General features: G+C 41.1%; 1 protein-coding gene across 23 annotated transcripts in view; it reads left to right on the top strand.

Moving 5' to 3' along the window:
* The window catches only part of NRXN1 (neurexin 1), a 1235746-nt gene that overhangs the window by 1139263 nt on the left and 75730 nt on the right, over nt 1-20753 (top strand). For 2 of the 23 annotated variants that reach the window (XM_064277107.1, XM_023557251.2), the window contains one exon: nt 19204-19222. The exons of the other annotated variants lie outside the window; for them this stretch is intronic. In XM_064277107.1, coding sequence (XP_064133177.1) covers nt 19204-19222 — 19 coding nt within the window. The remainder of the gene's footprint in view (nt 1-19203; nt 19223-20753) is intronic. 23 annotated transcript variants of the gene reach the window in all.

A 20753-nucleotide genomic window follows, 5' to 3' on the forward strand; every position in this document is an offset into this window, starting at 1 on the left:
GACCTTTTCCACTCTCAAAACTCTCCATATTTCGACAATAAATTATAATGTTACTGTAGAGATCACTGCATTTTTCTAACCTATACAATCTAAATATTGACCTTCCCCCGTTCCTGGAAAGCTCTTAAGAAAAATCTCATTTTGTCATGGCACAAGCATGCACTAGGAGTCTTCACATGGGGCCCACTATTCCCACTGTTGTAAGAACCCAGGGACAGAATTTCTCACAACCAAATATAAAGGAGCTGCTGGCATAAACCAAATCAGATTTATAGACTTACACATATTAGGTGGTTGCAAAACTTTAGAATTGGGAAGAATGAATGGGTAATTGTAGAATTTCATTTCCCTAGTGAAATGAAGACATTCAAAATGCATTTAAAGGTGCTTTTTTTGTTTTTTTTTTCCATGATCGGCCTTTCCATATTGAGTTAATTTGAGTTCTAGCTTTTTGGATATAGAGAAAAGTATGCTAGATAGTGCTGTAGTATTTTTTTTCACATTTATTTTGCCTTTAAGTAAATTCCTCAGGTTTGTTAATTTTATATCATAGAAACTTAAAGTTATAAGGGACCTTGTAAGCCATGTCATCTCAGCACTTATCTAGTGCAGAAATTTTATTTAGCACCCTTTGTAAATGATCATCTAGCCCTTACTCAAATATTTCTAGTGCTCAAGATAGCCTGTTCCATTGTTAAACAGTTCTGATTATCAAGAAATCTTCTGTTATTCAACAGTTTCAAAAACTTCTGAGTAGTCAAAAAGAAAGACCAGACTTTCTGGCCTGACAGAGACTGGAGGAGGCCCGAGAGTATGGCCCCCAGACACCCTTTCAGCTCAGTAATGAGGTCACTCTTGAGGCTCACCCTTCAGTCAAAGATTGAACAGGCCCATTGAACAAAACAAGACTAAAGGGGCACACCAGCCCTGGGGCAGGGACTGCAAGGCAAGAGGGAACAGGAAAGTTGGTAACAGGAAACCTGAGGTTGAGAACGGAGAGTGTTGTCGTGTTGTAGGGTTGTTAACCAATGCCATAGAACAATGTGTGTACTAACTGTTTGATAAGAAACTAGTTTGTTCTGTAAACCTTCATCTAAAGTACAATAAAAAAAAAGAAATGCTAATAGAAAAAAAATCCAAATAAATTGTAGATATAAATGGGAAAGGCAAACCAATAAAGCTTTTAGAAGGAAAAAAAAAAAAAAAAAACTTCTGAGTAGTTATTGTCTGTATTTGTAAGACCCAACGTCAGAATCAAAGATGAACAAAATATGATCTATCCCAGCTGAGAGTTTTCATCTAGAGTTTTATACATGGATAACAGTAAAATGGGGTTAATACTTTTTAGCAATAAAATGAACGTGTTCTATGAGAATTGTTGGAGATTGGGTACTTGAAGTAATGGGATCAGGGAAGAGGCCTTTCATCCAATTGGACAGATAGAGATGAAGAAGAAACCCTGGTGGCATAGTGGTTAAGTGCTATGGCTGCTAACCAAAAGGTCGGTAGTTCAAATCCACCAGGTGCTCCTTGGAAACCCTATGGGGCAGTTCTAGTCTGTCCTATAGGGTCACTATGAGTTGGAATTGACTCGACAGCAGTGGGTTTGGTTTTTTTTTTTGGTTAGAGATGAAGAAAAGGGCATCGTCCGGGGGTCAAGGGAGAGAATCTCCCAACAGTTCACAGAATGGGAAAAGTAGGGTTTGGCAGGCATGTGCGGTGTGTAAAGAAAGACCGTATAACAGAAGTTTGCAAAGGCAAATAGTGGGAAGATGATGGAAAACCTGCTAAGGGGTTTCAACTTGTTCTACAGGCGTTAGGGAGCTATTGGTGTTTCTTTTTAAAGCCAGGGAATGGTGTTATTGGAGCTGTACTTTAGCAAAACAACCCTGCCAGCTGATTGCAAAATGAATCTAAGAAGGGAGAGACTGGAAACTGAGTGATTGCTAAGGAGGCCATTGGAGCAGTTCAAGGAGGTAATGAGAATCAGAACTAGCGTCATGGCAGTGGAAATGTGGTGTAAGCAAGGGAAACACTGCTGAATCAACAGGACTTGGCCTCTGATTGAAGGTGAGGTTTGGAGATGAAAAGGGTAGAAGTCAGGGAGAAAGAGGACAGGGTAGAGAAGTTCAACGTTCACAGCACTTACTGAGGAGTCATTACGGACTAGAGCAACCCTAGTCACCGAAGAGGCAAAAGGACACTTAGGGTGTGATTCCAGCTTCATCTCTAAATTTATTGCCCTTTTTCAAAAGCACAGGCGCAGGTGGTAAGTCATACTTGCAGACAGCTCTCCGCAATGCAAAATAGAATGGATTCCAATCAAATTAACAGGTCCAACTGTGACAAAAATGCTAGCGTTTGATGGACAGTTTTCCTCAGGTGAAGAATTAAGGGCGAAGCATCCTAGGCAGACTTCAGCGTGAGCAGAGAGAGACCTGCGGTTGTGAACCTGCATGGTGTTTGCCAGGAATTTAGACTTCGATGCAGGCAGAGGGTGATTAGCATGCAGGAAAGTGAGCGATAGAAGATGAAGCTGGGAGTACTCTTGAGCTGATGTTTAGAGAATATTGGATACGCCACAAAAACAGTTTAGATTTTAATTCTACAGGTAATTGAAGCTCTGGGAGCGTATTTGTTCATTTGTTGTTAGCAGTATTGTGAAATTATCAGCTCTGGGTTTTGAAAATTTATACTGATGTAGAGTGGGTGCTAGATTCAGGAGTATGAAGGTATGAAGCCTGGAACCCGTGAGTAAATTCTCACAACTGTTCGGGTAGTCAACATTATTAATGGCCTGAAGAAAAGCAGTGGGCTTGTGTATTCGTCGGTCTCTGGGTGGCACAAGTGGTTTGTGATCGGTTGCTAACATGTAGGTTGGCAGTTGGAACCCACCCAGTGGCAGCATGGAAGAAAGGCCTGACAATTTGCGAAGAAAACCCCATGGAGCAGTTCTACCCTGCAACGCACGGGGTCACCATGAGTTGGAATTGACTCAACAGCAACAGGTTTGGTTTCTTTTTGTATGTGTGTTAGTAAGGGTTCTTCAGAGAAACTGAACCAATAGGGTAGATATAGAGAGAGACAGAGCGATTTATTTTAAGAAATTGGCTCATGTGGTTGTGGAGTCTGGTGAGTCCAAAATCCATAGGTCAGATGGCAGGCTGTAAACCCCAGCGGGATATCCATGTTACAGTCTTATGGCAGAATGCCTCCTCCCTGGGAAGCCTCAGCTTTTGCACACAAAGCCCTCAACTGATTGGATAATACGGCCTGCCCACATTATCCAGAGTAATTCTTAGAGTTAACTGATGGCAAGTGTGAATAACATCCACAAAACTCCTTGATAGCAATATCTAGACCAGTGTTTGACCAAACAACAAGGTACCATAGCCTAGCCAAGCTGAAACACAAAATGAACTATCTCAGCTTACAAAAGGCTTTAGAACCATTTCAAATCCCACCCCCTCAGGGATTAGACATCAAGGCCTAACATTTGTAGAACAGCCTGTCTCTTCTTTTAAGATCATCTTTTCTGTTTGTTTGTTTCCCCCAATATACCATGTCCTGATTCTGCACAGCGGTTGGTTGTATTACTTTATTGGTCTTTCCTGCCACTTTCCCCCTGTCTTTTCACAGTGGGTAGTTATAGCATGTGGATTATCTTCCCTGGCACTTGATAGGAATGTGATCTATTGATTAATCTTTTCTTAATTACTTTTTTTGCAGTAGGAATAATGAATAAAATAAAACTATTTGATCACGAGCTGAGAATAAAAAGACGGTGGCTTCATGAAACATTTCTTATTATTTTGGTTACTGTGGATTATTATTTTGGTTACTGTGGATTATTGCCTGGCCGTAGGGCAAATGGCTGTCCCACTGCTGCCTAAACCATGGCCCTTCATGATGCCATGTGTAAACCATCAGCTTGTCAAGGTGTGGGTCTGTGTGATTCAAAACAATTTTCTGGGGTAAGAGCAATAACTCTTAGCCTCTGCCTGTCTTTCCCAAATAATTCTGAGTTATTTTAATTTGCACTTTAACCAAATGCAGAGAGTAGGGAATAAATATGAACAACCTGCAGTGGTGTATGGGAGACAGAAAATAATGGGATCTCTTCATGGGTTATAATTCATAGTGTCAAACTAGCTATGTTATTTTTACAAACTGAACCCATTGTCGTCAAGTCGATTCTGACTCATAGCCACCATACAGGACAGAGTAGAACCACTCCATAGGCTTTCCAAGGAGCTTCTGGTGAATTTGAACCACTGACTTCTTGGTTAGCAGCCAAGCTCTTAACCATTATGCCACCAGGGCTCCTTACTAGCGTGTGTTAACCCAGCCTAGCTTCAGTTAGTTGATTTGAGGGGCAAAGGAAGGTGGTAGGGAGGGTAAAGAAGAGATGGCTTGGAATAATTCTGTGAGTTTTTAGAGAGAGAAATGTAAATAGACAATAAAAACCCAGTGCCGTCGAGTCGATTCTGACTCATAGCAACCCTATAGGACGGGGTAGAACTGCCCCATAGAGTTTCCGAGGAGTGCCTGGCAGATTTGAACTGCTCACCCTTTGGTTAGCAGCCATAGCACTTAACTACTATGCCACCAGGGTTTCCAATAAACAATACAAGACTTAATTCTAAGATTCCACTTTTGCAGCCATGAGGTTTTGCCATGTCAAATGACCTAAATTGGGAATAGTGAAAAAACTCAAGAAAACTACAGCAACCACCAAGCAGAATTAAAAGTCTGTCTACCAAAAAAAAAAAAAAAACATACAAACTGACACCAGAGTATACTAAAGATTCTCCCACAGTTTTTGTACACACGACTTAGCTTTATATATACCTGTGCATTTTGAGAGACTTCTACATTATAGAATTTAAAAAAGCTTCTGGAGTGTATTAAGTTTTCTATTACATTTGAAAGAGCCAGTGGACACAAATCCTTCCTCATGTCCAGGGTTTTCTCTACAATGCATATCTGACTTTGTCATTGTCCCACAAAAAGGTTTAAGCTGCCTAGGTTCTTTAATATGAACTACAAGGGCCTCTTTAGCTTGGCCTCTGCCCATCTCTCTAATTTCTTTCACCTCTGCCAACCCAACAACACAGACTGTGTATTCTGTTAATGCTTCCCCAAATTCACGGTGCCATACCTCACTACCACATTAATTATGTTGTGTTTTAATTATCCATTTCTACTCAACAACTGGAACCCCAGTGGTTAAGAGCTCAGCTGCAAACCAAAAGTCGGCAGTTTGAATCCAGCAGCCACTCCTTGGAAACCCAGTGGGGCAGTTCTACTCTGTCCTATAGGGTCGCTATGAGTCAGAATCGACTTGACAAAACAGGTTTGATTTTGGTTTTGGTATCTCTACAACCAGATTGTTTTCTAAAGAAATGTTTTTAAATGGAAGGGGGTATCTGATAAGTCACGGGGAAGAGGAATCTTCCATGTTTAATACTCTATCTGGAATAACATAAAAGCGCATACTGTTACATGTCTAGAAGTACCTTATGGAATTGCCATCATTTCTGAGCCACAGCTCTTTAGGGAACATTAGAAATATTATCTGTTTCAGAAGTGATCGTGAAGATTGCTGTGTTGGAATTTTTTAAATAAAGACTTAAAAAAGTAATGCATAATTTTAACGTTCACAATAGACTCTAGGAAAATCAAGTTAAACGTGTGAAGCAAAAAAAAGCACATCAGTTTTTTTTTAAGAATGACCCATGTGTGCATTTATATTGAACATTTTGCAAACTAGTATCTTGGCTATCTGCTTTGCAACATCAAGGAAGTTGCCAGCAGATTATATCAACTTTCAAATAAGGAGGAATGGATATCACCGGGGACTGAGAATAAATATTACATTGACAAGATGAGATGTTCCTCTCCTCACACTGGCAGAATATAATAGAGCTATCACAAATTTAAGAAGTAAACAGCTTTTTCAAATAGCAAGAAAAAATTTGTATTTGGCATTATGAATGTAGATAGTTAATGTGGGTAAGCAAATGTACAAATTGCCTTTTGTGAACATGTTCCAAAGTTGCCAGCAGCTAAACTGTATAATTTTAACAAATCATTTCCTTTTCCTGAGCCTCTGTTCTCTCATGCATAGATTTAAAAAGCTGCACTGAAATTAGGGTTGGGAGATGCATGGCATCCATGCCACCCCTGACCCTAGCCCCTACTGTGCCCATAGTGGATTTCGATGGACGATTAATCAGGATATTCTCTTCCACTTAGCTTCAGAACCCTACTCAACATTCTAGGAAGTCACTACTATTATGTAGGTGTTTACTAAGAAAGAAAAACTAACTTCCCAGTTCTCGAGTTCTGTGGATCTCTTGGCCCAAACTCTAAACTCTAAGTATGTTCATGTGTTGGAATGGTCAATGTGAAATAGCCCCTGTTTCTATAGAAGACTTGTTTTCACATGTTTGCGATTCCACTGAGCTTTGTGGACTGTTTTGAAATCCAGTATAATCATCTTTCCTTTGTTCTGTCTTTGTAACTTTTTCCCAGAATTTAATTTTCGTTTATTTTTCATCTATTCTCTCCAACCCTTTAAGTCAAGAGAGCAAAGAGTTAAGCTTACTAGTCTGTATCATCTTTAGGTCATAGAACCCACTGGAAGCCATGCCAATACTGGTGCACGGATGCCCTGACTCCTAGGGTATGCCTCTGGAATGACAGACAAGTCCCCAGAATGAACCAAGGAGAATGCAAACCAGTCAGAAAGCCAGTGACATGCGAGGCGAACTTTGTCAGCAAAACCTACAAAACTTTTACATTACTAAACAAGTTTTTCAGACTCTCATTCCCATCCTCAAAAAAACCTTCGGGTTCATATTTTTTTGCTGAATGTTCTAAATCAACTGCTGGAAAAACAGCCACCACCAGCATCCTAATACGTTTGCCACCCACGAAGGCCAGAAGCTAAAGTAAGTCTAAAGAAGGAGTCTAGACTAGAGTTAGATGTTTCTGTCTCCAGTGTATTTTACAAAGATATTCTTGGAAATGGCTTTGGACAGATCAAAGTGGCCCAGGGTGGAACTGACAGTGGGCCCACACTGTTTAGCACAATCAAACATCAGAAAAGTATGCCAGGGCACCAAAAAAGCATACTTTGCACATCGGCCCAGCTTTTCTCTGAATTGTATGTGGAGGTAGGGGTATTGGTTTTCTGCTGTTAGGTAATAAATTGTTACAAACTTATAGGCTTCAGACAACACACACTTAGTAGGTCAGGAGGCTGGGCACAGTTTATCTGGGTTCTCTGCCCAGCCTCTCCTAAGACTGCAATCACACTGTCAGCTTAGCTGGGTACCCGTCTGGAGCTTAGGGTCCTCTTCCAACCTTACATAGTTGGCAAAATTCAGTTCCCTACAGTCATGGGGAAACCCTGGTTGCCTAGTGGTTAAGAGCTACAGCTGCCAACCAAAAGATCAACAGTTCAAATCCACCAGGCACTCCTTGGAAACCCTGGGGGAGCGTTCTACTCTGTCCTATAGGGTCGCTATGAGTCGGAATCGACTCGATGGCAATGCGTTTGGGTTTTGGTTTTACAGTCATATACTGAGACCATCATTTCCTAGAGGCCACCTGAGGCTCCCTGCCATAGGACCACCTCTGCGAGCACGTCACATCGTAGCATCTTGCTGCTTCAAGGCCAGCAGGAGAGACTCTCACTTCGGTCTCCTAAGTAACCTGATCAGGGAGTGACATCCCATCACCTTTGTCTGTTGTCTGTGTTGACTGGAAGCCAGTCACAGGTACTGCCCCCGTTGAACAGGAGGAAACTACAGAAAGGCGTAGACACAAGTAGGCAGGAATTACTCTGAGCCCTGTCTGCAACAGTGTGTGTGTGGTATTAAAAAAAAGATCACATGTGACTGCATCAATTGTGGTTGCTGTTTGTTGCTGTGCAGCCAGCTGTGACTCACGAACTTCATATATAACAGAATGAAACATTGCCCAGTCCTGCGCCATCTTCGCACGTGTTGGTATGTCTGAGTCTGCCGCCGCGGCTAGCGTGTCAATCCATCTCATGGAGGGTTTCCCTCATTTTCACTGACCCTCTACTTTGTCAAACATCATATCTCTTTCTAGCAATTGGCCATTCCTGATAAGTAAGCTTACTATATGCCAGTCACTTATTTCCGTTTATTAGCTCATCTTATTTTCATGACAATCTATGAAGTGAATGCTGTTACTAATACCCTTATTTTACAGTTGAGGAAACTGAGGCAGTGAGAGTTTAAATGACTTGTTCAAAGTACACAGCTAGTTAGTGGTAGAATGGGGATACGAATATAGGACATCTGATTCCAAAACCCATCTTATTAACACGCCATTACACATTTCCCTATGATAATAGCTTACTTTTTTATAGTCTCCACGATGGCTTCATATATCATAACTCATTTAAATCTCTGGTGATTACGGAATTTTAGTATGCACCCAGTTTATCCCTTTCAATTTTCAGACAAGCTAAAAGAGAACATAAAATTTATGCTTTACTGTAATTGTCTTTCATGGAACCGGTAATAACTACTATTTATTGAGCAGTCATTTTACTTAACAATCTATAAGTGTTATTTCATTTATCTTATACCCTCCCTGTAAGGTAGATAGCACCATCCATGTTTTGTGATACATACACTGAAATTAGAGATGTTAACTAACTTGGCTGTGCTTCCTAGGGCAGAGCCTCAAACCCAGTTCCCTTGGACTCAAAAGCCTGGGCTGGTAATGACTGTGGCCTGAACTTTGTAAAGCACTGCCAAGCGAGTACACCTTCTCTCTTTCCTTTTCAGCCAAATGTGCTGACACGTTGGGTTTCTTGTATGGTGGGAAGAAAATAAAACCTATATGACTTTTATCTCATCTGAAATCGAGGTTCTATTGTCTGACTGTCACAATCAAGCAACCCTTGATGTCCAAGAGAGCGATGTAGTAGCTTCATTCTGTAGCTGTGTGCAGCAGGTTCCAGCCAGGGCTTGTCTGGAGCTCCAGATTGCCTTGCTCGCCAGTTCTTTGCTCAGATATTGAGCTGATTTCTAGTCATTTGCACAGTACATAGTCTGCAGGGTCATGAAAGGTAGATACCTACCCTCTTTGTGTGCTTTTCTCCGCATTGGTGTCATGTAGGAAATCCTGGTGATGTAGTGGTTAAGTGCTACAGCTGCCAACTAAAAGGTTGGCAGTTCAAATCCACCAGGTGCTCCTTGGAAACTATACTGTGTCCTACAAGGTCCCTATGAGTCGGAATTGACTTGACGACAACGGTTTTTTTAAGTGTCATGTGATTGGGAGAAATGCATCTAGACTCTGTGGAATACCTTCTAGACTTCCTTTCTTCTTAGTCTCTGTTAGGTAGGAATAAGTTAGCACAGAGTATGCACATAAATCTCTCTAAGTTATGAGCACTGTCTTATTTTATGCTTCACCTTTCCCTTCTGAGCACCTGTTATCGATTACATTCAGAATTTCAGGTAGGTAAACACTGATTTAATTAGAGATGTGGTGTAAGCAGAACATAGATGTGCTTCATTCAATTAATAAAATGGATAGCACATCTTATTAACTCAGAAAATAACATAATGTCTGTTTTCATTGATGCTTTTACTTAGATGTTTTGCTTCATTTCTAGCTAGACAATTTTCATTTCTTTTCATTGCACAGACATTTAATGGAAATTGGAGTTTTGCTTTTTTCTTTCCCAACTAGATGATAAATCCTGTCTGCCATTGGAAAGATGCATAATGTAGATTCAAATGAACTGCCAAATTGATTTTTGTGTCTGTCCTGCTCTAGCCTTGACTGGTTCCATAGCCTGGACTTTTCATGGTGATTTTCTGTGTACATCTGTCCCTCATATCATCCTAGAAGCTATTTATCACTATGAAGAGACTTTACAGCCCAGGTGCACAGCAGCTTTGGGTTAGCAGTTACTCAGAGATAAGTTCCCAGCTAACATAGCAAGATGTGGGGACACTCAGAGGACCTCTATTGAAATATATTATTTTAAAATATGTATTTTGCCTTATCATTAAAAGCCCCAAAGTCTTTTTTAATGGCTTCATTCCATTACAAGAAGGCTTTAATTTCTGTTTAAAAAAAAATTGAAACCTACCTTGGGGAGGGATTAGTGGTAGGGACTAGCACTTTAAGGTGTAGCTAGTCATTTATATTTTAGCCTAAATTAATTCATACCCTTTCTTGAAAGAAATGTCTTAGTTATCTAGTGCCACTATAGCAGAAATACCACAAGTGGATGGCTTTAACAAACAAATTTATTTTTTCATAGTTTAGGAGGCTAGAAGGCTGAATTCAGAGTGCCAGGTTACAGTGAAGGCTTTCTCTTTCTTTCTGCTCTGGAGAAAGGTCTGTGTCAATCTGGACAGCCCCTCTCAGCCGTGTCTGCCGGCAGGCCTCTCTCTGACCCTCATCCCCATGCCCTCTGCTCCTTTGGCCTAGCTTTTACCCTGCTCGGGCAAATGTTACAGAGCTCTTTAGCTCTGCTGATAAGTGATCAGAGGCACCCCGTTCCAGCGGGAAGTCTTCTGCCTGAAGGCACTCAGCTCTCTTTCACTCTGTGAGTCGGCTCCCACACCATCTTGCACCGGTCTCCTGGCTTGTTGCTGCCGTTTCTCTGCCACCTCACTCTCCTGCACTGTCTCCAGTGTTACAGCTTTCTCTCTGTGTCTCCTGGCTCTAGGAGGTTCTCCACACAGGGAACCCAGATCCTAAGGACATACTCCACTCCCATCTCTAACTCTTGGCGGTATGGAAATCTCTGTCTCTGCTTGCATAGCTCTCCTTTTCTCTCTTGTAAGATAAAAGATATGACTCACGTAAGAGTGTGACTCAAATAAAGGTGGTAAAGATGGTGACTGGGCTAAGGGTGGTGACTTGAGTCATACCCTTAATCCTGCCTCATTAACCTAATGGACAGCTCACTCCCAAATGGGACCATCACCATAGCCATCGAGGCTCGGATGTACAACATATCACAAAATGGAGGATAACTACGTCAGCTCACAAAATGGACGACAACCACATAATACTGGGAATCATGGTCTACCCAAGTTGACACATATTTTCAAAGGACACAATTCAATCCGTTATAAGAAGGTTTTGGTAGTTAAAGACTGTGAAGATGATATATGCTCAGGTTTTTGGGTGTGCCTGTGTGTGTGTTTACGTGAGGACGTGCACACATACATGTGTGTGGTACAGTAGCTGTGCATGTGGTGAGGGGAAGCTGGGAAGGCATATGTACAGCACAGAGAGGCAGAAAATATAAAGACAAAGATTATTTTCTAACAATGCACTAGAACCTGACATTGACAGATTTTATTATAATATGGCTTCATTTCCTGATTACTCATCTGGCAAATTTCCTTTATCTAAAACACAACTGAGAGTCTGAAGTTAAATGGAAAAAATCTTAGAGTTTTTTTAATTCTTTAATCTCTGCATTTATTTAGGAAGCATATTTTGGGCAAAGCATAGTTTTGAAGGATACATGGATATGTAATACTCAACTCTACTTCTAGTTTAAAAGATGACGTATCTAAATGACAATAATGAATTATTAAGGCATCAGTTCCATAAGAGAGGAAGAAATTAATTTTCATGCTTGCGTGGAGGATAGGGATACAGTTTATGAAGTGGGAACCAAGAACAGGCCTACTGATGTGGAAAGTCATTTTAGAGGCAGCCAATTTAAAGTCCATATTCTAAATTGTTAGAATGCTTTATAAGAGAGTACCCCTTAAGCCCTCACATAGAACTGTTTTAGTTTTGGATTAGACACCATTTAAAATAAGTGATTATCTTATATCTTGCTAATGAAAATGTGTTCCAAGGCCCAGCAACATGGACCTCACCTGGGAGCTGGTGAGAAATGCAGAATTTTAGTCCCTACTCCAGAATTACTGAGCCAAAGTCTGCATTATAACAACACAGAGTAACTAATTAAAGTTTGGGAAGGATTGGTCTAATACCCCAGTTCTGGCAATTCCCTGAATTTTGGCAAATTGGGAATATCCTGTTTTGATTGGTGTCTTGGTCATCTAGTGCTTCTATAACAGAAATACCACAAGCGGATGGGTTTAACAAAGAGAAGTTTATTCTCTCACAGCCTAGTAGGTTAGAAGTCCAAATTCAGGGCATCAGCTCCAGGGGAAGTCTTTCTCTCTCTGTCAGCTCTGGAGGAAGGTCCTTGTCTTCAGTTTTCCCTTGGTCTGGGAGCATCTCAGCACAGGAGGCTCTGGCACAAGGGATGAGCTCTGCTCCTGGCACTGACTTCTTAGTGGTATAAAGTCCCCATGTCTCTCTGCTCCTTTCTCTCTTTTATATCTCAAAAGAGACTAGCTTAAGATACTATCTAATCTTGTAGATGTCATCAGTATAACTGCCACTAATCCACCTCAGGAAACCCTGGTGGCGTAGTGGTTAAGTGCTACGGCTGCTAACCAAGAGGTTGGCAGTTCGAATCCACCAGGTGCTCCTTGGAAACTCTGTGGGGCAGAGTTCTACTCTGTCCTATAGGGTCGCTATGAGTCGTTGCTATGAGTCGAAATTGACTCGACGGCAGTGGGGTTTAATCCACCTCCTTACATCATAGGATTTACCACACATACGGAAATCACATCAGATGACAAAAAGGTAGCCAATCATACAATACTGGGAAAACTAGCCAAGTTGACAGATATTTTGGGGGACACAATTCAATCCATGACACTTGCTTAGGGGTTGATGGAAGCAGGAAGACCGACTACAATGAGAGTAGTTAAAAGAAAGGTAACGTGTGTCGTTCCAGTGAGAAAAAATTTATGAATGACCAACTCAAAATGGAGGGGAAAAGAAAAAGACAACTAGGCCACTTAGCGAGTAGGCAAGAAGCTCAGTGCACCTCTGCAGTCCCTAAGGGTCTCACCCTGTCACAGTACTACAGACTAATTATGATTCATAATAATGAAACCCATGTCATTATAAAAAAAAAAAAGCTTAAATTGTGTTCAACATCCCTTGATTAAGAAGGCAAGGAAGTGCATAATGCATTTCAGAATGGTTTTTTCAGCAAAAAAAAAAAGGGGGGGTTCCTTTTACTTTTTTAATAGCTACTTAAAGATGTATGCTCCAGTTCTATGTGCTTTTGGTATCAAAAAATATGATGTTCCAAAAACATGTTTTTGGAAAGAGTTTAATATTAAAAGAAAGAAAACAAGTAGATATTATAGGAAATTATATGTTCTGGGGGAAATTTACTACACTTATATAACTTTTAAAGTATGAATTATGTGAGTATAAAAAAACTTACTGCCATCGAGTCAATTCCAAATCATGGCAACCCTATAGGACAGAATAGAACTGGTCCACAGGATTTCGAAGGAGTAGCTGATAAATTCGAACTGCCGACCTCTTCGTTAGCAGCCAAGCTCTTAACCACTGTACCACCAGGTTTCCTACGTATGTATGGTGTATGTTTATTAAGCAGCACATATGGTGGAGGTTTTTATCTTCCCATTGCACAACTCCAGAAGTCATTGACCATATAATACTCTGTTAACTAGAGAGACATTGCTTATAGAAGACCATGTGAATGTAGTTCTCTGGGGTTGTGTTGGGTCCTGCCTGGCTTTGGGAGAGAATCACTTCACCATGTTTTCAGAATTTAGGGCAGCTAAAAGTTTAATCCTGTCATCACTCATTTGACTGACCTGTGAAGTATGCACTTTAGGACAGAAGAGTGGAGACTACAGTGTCCTATTGCCCCTGAAATTTCTGCTTGATGGCTGAACATCATGGCATTCCTGTCTGTAGAGGTCATCCCACTCTGCTGACCAGGCTGTCTTTTTGCAAAAGCAATGTAACAGCATTTTGTAAAATCCCTAAAGTGGTAGTAATCTTGGCCAAACCAGAACTTGAAATAGGCAAATGTTGTTTTCCTTGTCCTTGCTCTAAGCCTTCCTTACTGCTTTCCCTCTGTACGTAAAGTCTTCTTTGCAACCTGGTTACCCAGCTTTCTCCAGGTCCCAGGCAGACAGTCCCCTTGAGCTCCCCTCAGTTCACTGAGATGGACTCTAGGAACAGGCTCAGGATGTGTAAACTTTTGGGGGACTTAAAAATCACATACCCTTGGGAAAAGATGATTTAGGGCATTTCTCTCTGATTGGAGCCCTGGTGGCAGAGTAGTTAAGAGTTGCCTGTTAACCAAAAGGTTGGCAGTTTGAATCCATCAACTGCTGCTTGGAAACCCTAGGAGGTAGGTTTACTCTGTCCTAAAAAAAAAAAAAAAAAATTTCTTTTTTTTATAAGGTGGCTACCAGTTGGAATTAACTTGAAGGCAATGGGTTTGGTTTGGTTTTGGATTCTAATTATGGAGTACTTTGGGGAAGTACACAACTCAACATTGTAAGTAGATAGTAAACTTCTCAAGGGTACGTTGGGTCAAAGATGAATGAAGTGCCTTTGTACTCAAAATTTTTTTTGTGAAATTGAGGGATTAGTATCCTGTAAAAAAAAAAGTTTCAGAAACCAAGGAATTTATGAATGAGATAATTTTCTTTCCCTGAATTCATCTAAAGTACAGTTCCTTATACTTCGTTATGAACAATCGCAAGCTTGTTAAAAAAAGGCTGTGCATTAGCCAATAATACTTGCTATACAATCTCTTCTTCCAACAACCTATGTCAAAATACTCCTACTAAATAATTCTCTCCTCACAAATACACACTATTCAAATTTTCCCAATGGTGGTAGCCACATTTTAATGAGTCTGTTTTATGAGCTATAATAATAAATTTTAGCTATTGCTTCTGAGAGTTTTCACCTTTATCTTCAAGTAGGAGGCATGAATTTCCGTTTCTACCTGTCCACCCACCATCTTGACCCGATGACATTTCAAATGTGCTGTATTCACAAAAGAATTTGGCAATCTCACTCAATCTTGCTCACTTTTTTTTTCTCTCTTTTTGTTTGTCAGTGGCACGTTTATCGTCTTTGTAACTCAGAAGAAACATACAAGTTAATATATTTTTTAAAAAACACAACATTAATGTTGTTGTCAAAGAGTGAGTAGAAGCTGTGTGATGACCAAAAAGGGATTGATAAACCATTATTGCCACCCTAGCCTAGTACAGTGAAGTCTGTGAGAGCCAGAGTGCAATGGGACTGCCTCCCTTTGTTTTTCTGGGTCTCACAAGTTCTCTGCCTTTGACAGGATGCAGCCTACCACTTATCTATCCCTCCCTAGTAATGGAAAATATTTGCGTTTTCCTTCCCTTACAGGTTTCCACCTTGTACAGGTTCCACCTCTCTCAGGTTTTACTGTATATTCAAAATATGCCCCTGCACATTACCTTTCTCCTGCTGCTGTAGGGAATTATTGTTAACTCAGTGGCTTAAAATGACACAAATTATTATCTTACAGCTCTGGAAACCAGATGTCTAAAATGGGTTGCAGCAGGACTGCCTTCCTTCTGGAGGCTCCAGGGAGAACCTGTTTCCTTGCCTCTTCCAGCTTCTAAAGGCCGCCCACATTCCTTGACTCATGGCCCCTTCCTCACATTACTTCCATCTCTACTTCTCTCCTCACTCCTCCTTTGACACTGACTCTCCTCTCTCCCCCTTTCAATTATAAGAACTATGTGATTACATTAGTGGAGTCCTGGTGGCGCAGTGGTTAAGAGCTCCACTGCTAACCAAAAGTCAGCAGTTTGAATCCACCAACTCCTCCTTGGAAACCCAATGGGGCAGTTCCACTCAGTTCTATAGGGCCTCTATGAGTTGGAATTGACTTGAAGACAATGGGCTTGATTTGGCTTTGGCTCCTCTCCCCCCTTTCTCTTATAAAAGCCATATGCTTACATTGGACACATGCAGATAAACCAGGATAATGTCTCCATTCAAGATCATTAACTTGCTCGCATCTTCAAAGTTCCTTTTGCCATGTTAGTTACCATGTGTGAACTCTTTGGGGGGCCATTATTCACCCTACCATAAAAAAAAAAAAACCAGTGCCCTACCATACACTATAAATTCTCTGATCTGTCTTTTCAGTAAATTTACCTGTCTTCTCTCAATTCAGATGAACTGAACTGTTTATTTTTCTTCTGTGTTTTTTAATTCATGTATTTGCTCATTCATCCCTTTCAATGAAAATGCCCTTCCAACCTTCCCTTAACTGTTCAAAGATGTACCGTCCAAAGTCAGTTATATCTACTTCTAGAATTCTTCCCTGATCCATGCATGTAAGAAGTCATTTCTCCCGCCTCTGAACTCCCATAGTACTCTGCTTCTCATGAAGCTTGTACACACATAATTTTAATACAAAGTAGAAAATCATGTGTCTCTCCTCTTCTAGACTGTGAGGTCTTGAAGGGTATATTCTGCTTCTCTTTTCTGTTGTACATCACTCCTACCACCCAACTCCAAGCTCCATGCACAAATCATTGCCTACTGTGAGTGCTCAGTAAATATTTGTTGACAGGATTAATGAATTTATGGAAATCACCCTGTCATTTTGGTGGAGACATGAGACCCACGGGGCATGCACTCAGACTCTCTAAATCTTTTTTACTATCCAATGTGCCACTGTCCGTATTTAAATACAGATTTTTTTCTTCCCTTTTCTCTTTTTCTGTTATATTGGTTGGTGAAAATAACATGAAAAATACCAGCCTTTTCCCATTTTTTTAATATGATTAATATTTTAAGAAAAAGAGGAAATAAAAGTTCATACCCCTATAATTACCAATGACAATGTTATTGAAATGGAGCAAGTCAATTTTTCAAAAGGCAAGGAAGCTTTTTTTTTATTATTATTAAGCATTTCTTTCACTTAATTGTTCTTGCATATCTAACTGTCAGAAATTACAAGTTACCTTTCTCCTATTTTTTACCTCTACTGAGATCTTAAAATGGCGTTTCATGTCTCGACTGTAAAAATTTGGCAGATGTTACCACCCCCTTCAATCACTGCTAGAAATGAGTGTCCTTAACTATGAGAAATCCAAAGGAATGAAGGAGATCAGAACAAACAATCATCTTCTCTCGCTTCCTCGGGTGTTTTCATGTTACCAGGAGTGCCTCAGTCATTCCTGTGAGTTGGGTGACATTATGAGAACTGCACCTAAACATGTCGCCATTTCATTCTCCTGCAGCATTGGATGGGAGGCACTGGTCTGACAAACTCCTGTCTCTTACATGTCAGTGACTCTCCCATGGTGCTGTGAGCGGAGTGAAAGAAAACTGCTCATCTGTTTATTAACTTCTGGAAATCCACTCTCTGCTTTCGCCTTACACAAAGCAGAATACTTTGTGCTTTGCCCATAAAAAAAAACAAACCAAACCCACTGCTGTCAAGTCGATTCCGACTCATAGCGACCCTATAGGACAGAGCTTTGCCCATATCATCGAATAATTGTTTTGAATGAAAGTGAATGAGCATGACTGGCCAAGGGATTCATTGTAATGGCGGTGAGCTTGCCTCCGGGTCTCAGGCTGGCCACAACGTGTCTTTCTTTCCTTGAAGCAGCCCCCTTAACTGTGATGATTTTACGTGGATTGGAGTCCCTATAGGTGGGTTGTGACCATGTAATCTTTGAGATATTTGGATATTTCAGCAATTCTCACCATTGTAGTTGAAGTGTACTCCGACCTTCTGAAACCTGCGTGTGCTGAATGCAGTTAATGATTTTGAATCGTCCAGCATTGAACTAGGTGCTATGTTATCTGTGGGCTGAAGCTGCTCCTCCAGAGACTTATGAGTACATTCCCAAGCTAAGTCCCATACCCAGACTGTCCAGGTCTTCTTATTGGTCATATTTCTGCAAATCTACAAAGAGACAAGGAAAGATATAAACATCCTGCTTATACTCCACACCCCGTTCTGCTAACACAAATAATATTTTGAGGTTTGGATTCTGCAATAAGAAAGCACACCAGAGAGGCCCGGGCTCCGCTGCTGGAGGCTTCATCATGCTGGAATGAAAGTCTCGGCCCGGGCCATGAGTCTGCATGGGCATTGATGAGGAGTGCCCTGGACTAGGCTGCATTACTCCTTCCTGAGAGATTCCTCCAGGGGAGGGAAAATGAAGGTGCCCAGTGCGATTCTGAAGAAGTGGTGGCTTATTGCTTGTACTTAATTACTCAGCTGCTGCTGTATTTTTTCCTGTGGATGGTTCTCTCTTGGTGCAGGGCAGGAAATTAGATAATGCTGTCTGATAGGTGTGTGACTTTCAAAGGTTGACAGGAGGCAACAGATAACCATCATAGCCAATTCTTCGAAGACCATTTCAAGATACATAAACACACCTTTTCACTAGCTAAGGAGGTAAAGTTAAATAGTCTATCAAAGGAGTTTCTGAAAAAAATTCAGAATCTTTAGGGTTTTTACCTGCTATGATGAGTGAGGAGCCCTGGTGGCATAGTAGTTAAGTCTTGGTCTGCTAACCGAAAGGTCGGCAGTTCAAACCCATCAGCTGCTCCCTGGAAACCCTACAGGGCAGTTCTACTCTGTCTTATAGGGTTGCTATGAGTCAGAATTGACTCAATGGCGATGAGCTTTTTGGTTTTATGATGAGTGATGGGAATCTTGCACTTCACCTATTCTTTTTCTGCTTATGTTTTAAATTTTCTCCAAATCGGTTTTTTTTCTGCATGGTTCATAAACAAAGTCTTTGCTAAATAGGTAGGAAACATTACTTAAGTACTTATTTATGATAGTGTTACCTTGATTGTTTTATTTAGGCCTGGGTTGTTTCTCACTTGGCCGCTTCCACTGAGTCACCTACCAATCAATACGGAGAATTAGGAACCAGATAGTATGAACTTCAATTATAAGCTAATAAATGCAGACAGTTGTGAAATTTCCTGACTGTACCAACATTAGCCACAATGTAGACTCTTTCATTCAACATTCAGTATCTTCTGTGAGGCATGAGGAATGATGTAATGATAAGATTAACACTAAGATTAAGAAACTGAATTAGCTCATCAGTAAGTCCCCAAAAAGAACAAGCAATTGAAAACAAAAGGCGCCCTTGTTGCCCAGTGGCTAAACCCTCGGCAGCTAACTGAAAGGTCGGTGGTTCAAACCCTCCAGCCGCTCTGCAGGATAAAGATGTGACAATCTGCTTCTGTCAAGATTACGTCGTTTGAAACCCTATGGGACAGCTCTACTGTGTCCTATAAGGTTGCTGTGAGTAGGAATTTGACTTGATGACAGTGGGTTTTGGTTTGGTAAGTCCCACAACTCTGTCTTCAAAACAGCCCTGTCTATCCCTCTCTACCACCATCACCTGAGAAGCCCAGCCACTGTCTCTTGCCTAGGTTGCAAAACTTCCTAACTGTCCTCTCTACTTCTGGTCTGCTTCACAACTCTCATAAGTCTTCCTCCACTGAGCATCCAGAGTGATTTTTCAAACATGTTAGTAAGATTATCTCAGTGCTCTGCTTTTCAAACCTTTAACGGTTTCCCAGAAACCTGGTGGTGTAGTGGCTAAGGGCTACAGCTGCTAACCAAAAGATTGGCAGTTTGAATCCACCAGGTGTTCCTTGGAAACTCTATAAGGCAGTTCTGCTCTGTCCTATATGGTCGCTATGAGACAGAATCTACTCAATGGCAGTGAGTTTAATGGTTTCCCCCACACTTAGGATAAAGTCACAACAAGCCCCTGTCTAGCCTACAAGGCTCTCATCTGGCCATCTTGTTATGTTATCTGCCTTCTTTCTCCCTCCCTGACCATTCTAGAGGCCCACTGTCTTTCCTTTTGTCCCTCAAGTGCTTGAAGAACCACCATTAGGACCTTGACAATGGCTGTTCCATGAGACAGGAATGCATTCCCTGCCAGATAGTCACAGGCTGGCTCCCTGTGGTTGTTCGAGTCCAAGAACCTTTCCCTGAACACCTAAAGAACCCTCTCTTTCACCCTATTTATCACTTTCTGATACTGTTTTTGTTTACTTATTGGTTGATTGGTTGTTCAAAAAAGAAAAACTATCCATGATATCCTGGAACTGGTCTAAACCTCACACAAGTACTCAGTGTTGTAAGAAGCCGGCCTGGTACTCACAGCTAGACCATATCATTCTGCTGTTGACAGAATTCCAACATCAAAAAAGGCCACTATGAGACCATGGTAAAGTGAGACCAAACAAGACAACTTCATTATCTAAAAACAGGTAAGATCAAGGTCACTCACTCTGCAACCTACAAACTGTCATAGTCTTGCTTAGCTAAAATTATTGTCTACTTCTCATCACAGCTTTATCCTCACTCTAGTCTGCCCTTGGGTGATTGAATCAGCTAACTGGCTTGGCTGCTAACTGAAAGGCTGGAGCTGAAGTCCACCCAGAGGCTTCTCAAAAGAAAGGCCTAGGGACTACTTTCAAAAAAACAGCAATTGAGCACAGTTCTGTTTTGACCCAGATGGGGTCACCATGAGTCAGAAATGACTTTACCCAAGTGATAGAATTAGCCTGTCTTACTAATGTTGTTAGTGTTAGTTGACATCAAGTCAGCACCGACTCATGGCGACCTTATATATAACAGAAGGCAATACTGCTCGGTCCTGCACCATTTTCAGTCTTTGGTAAGTATGAGCCCATTTTTGCAAACATCACGTCAATCCATCCCATGGAAGGTGTCCCTAGTTTTCTCTGACCCTCTTCTTAGCCAAACACGATGCCCTTTTCTAGCACATGGTCTTTCCTGATGACGTGTC

This window comes from Loxodonta africana, chromosome 26 (assembly GCF_030014295.1).
Source record: "Loxodonta africana isolate mLoxAfr1 chromosome 26, mLoxAfr1.hap2, whole genome shotgun sequence".
Lineage (NCBI taxonomy): Eukaryota > Metazoa > Chordata > Mammalia > Proboscidea > Elephantidae > Loxodonta > Loxodonta africana.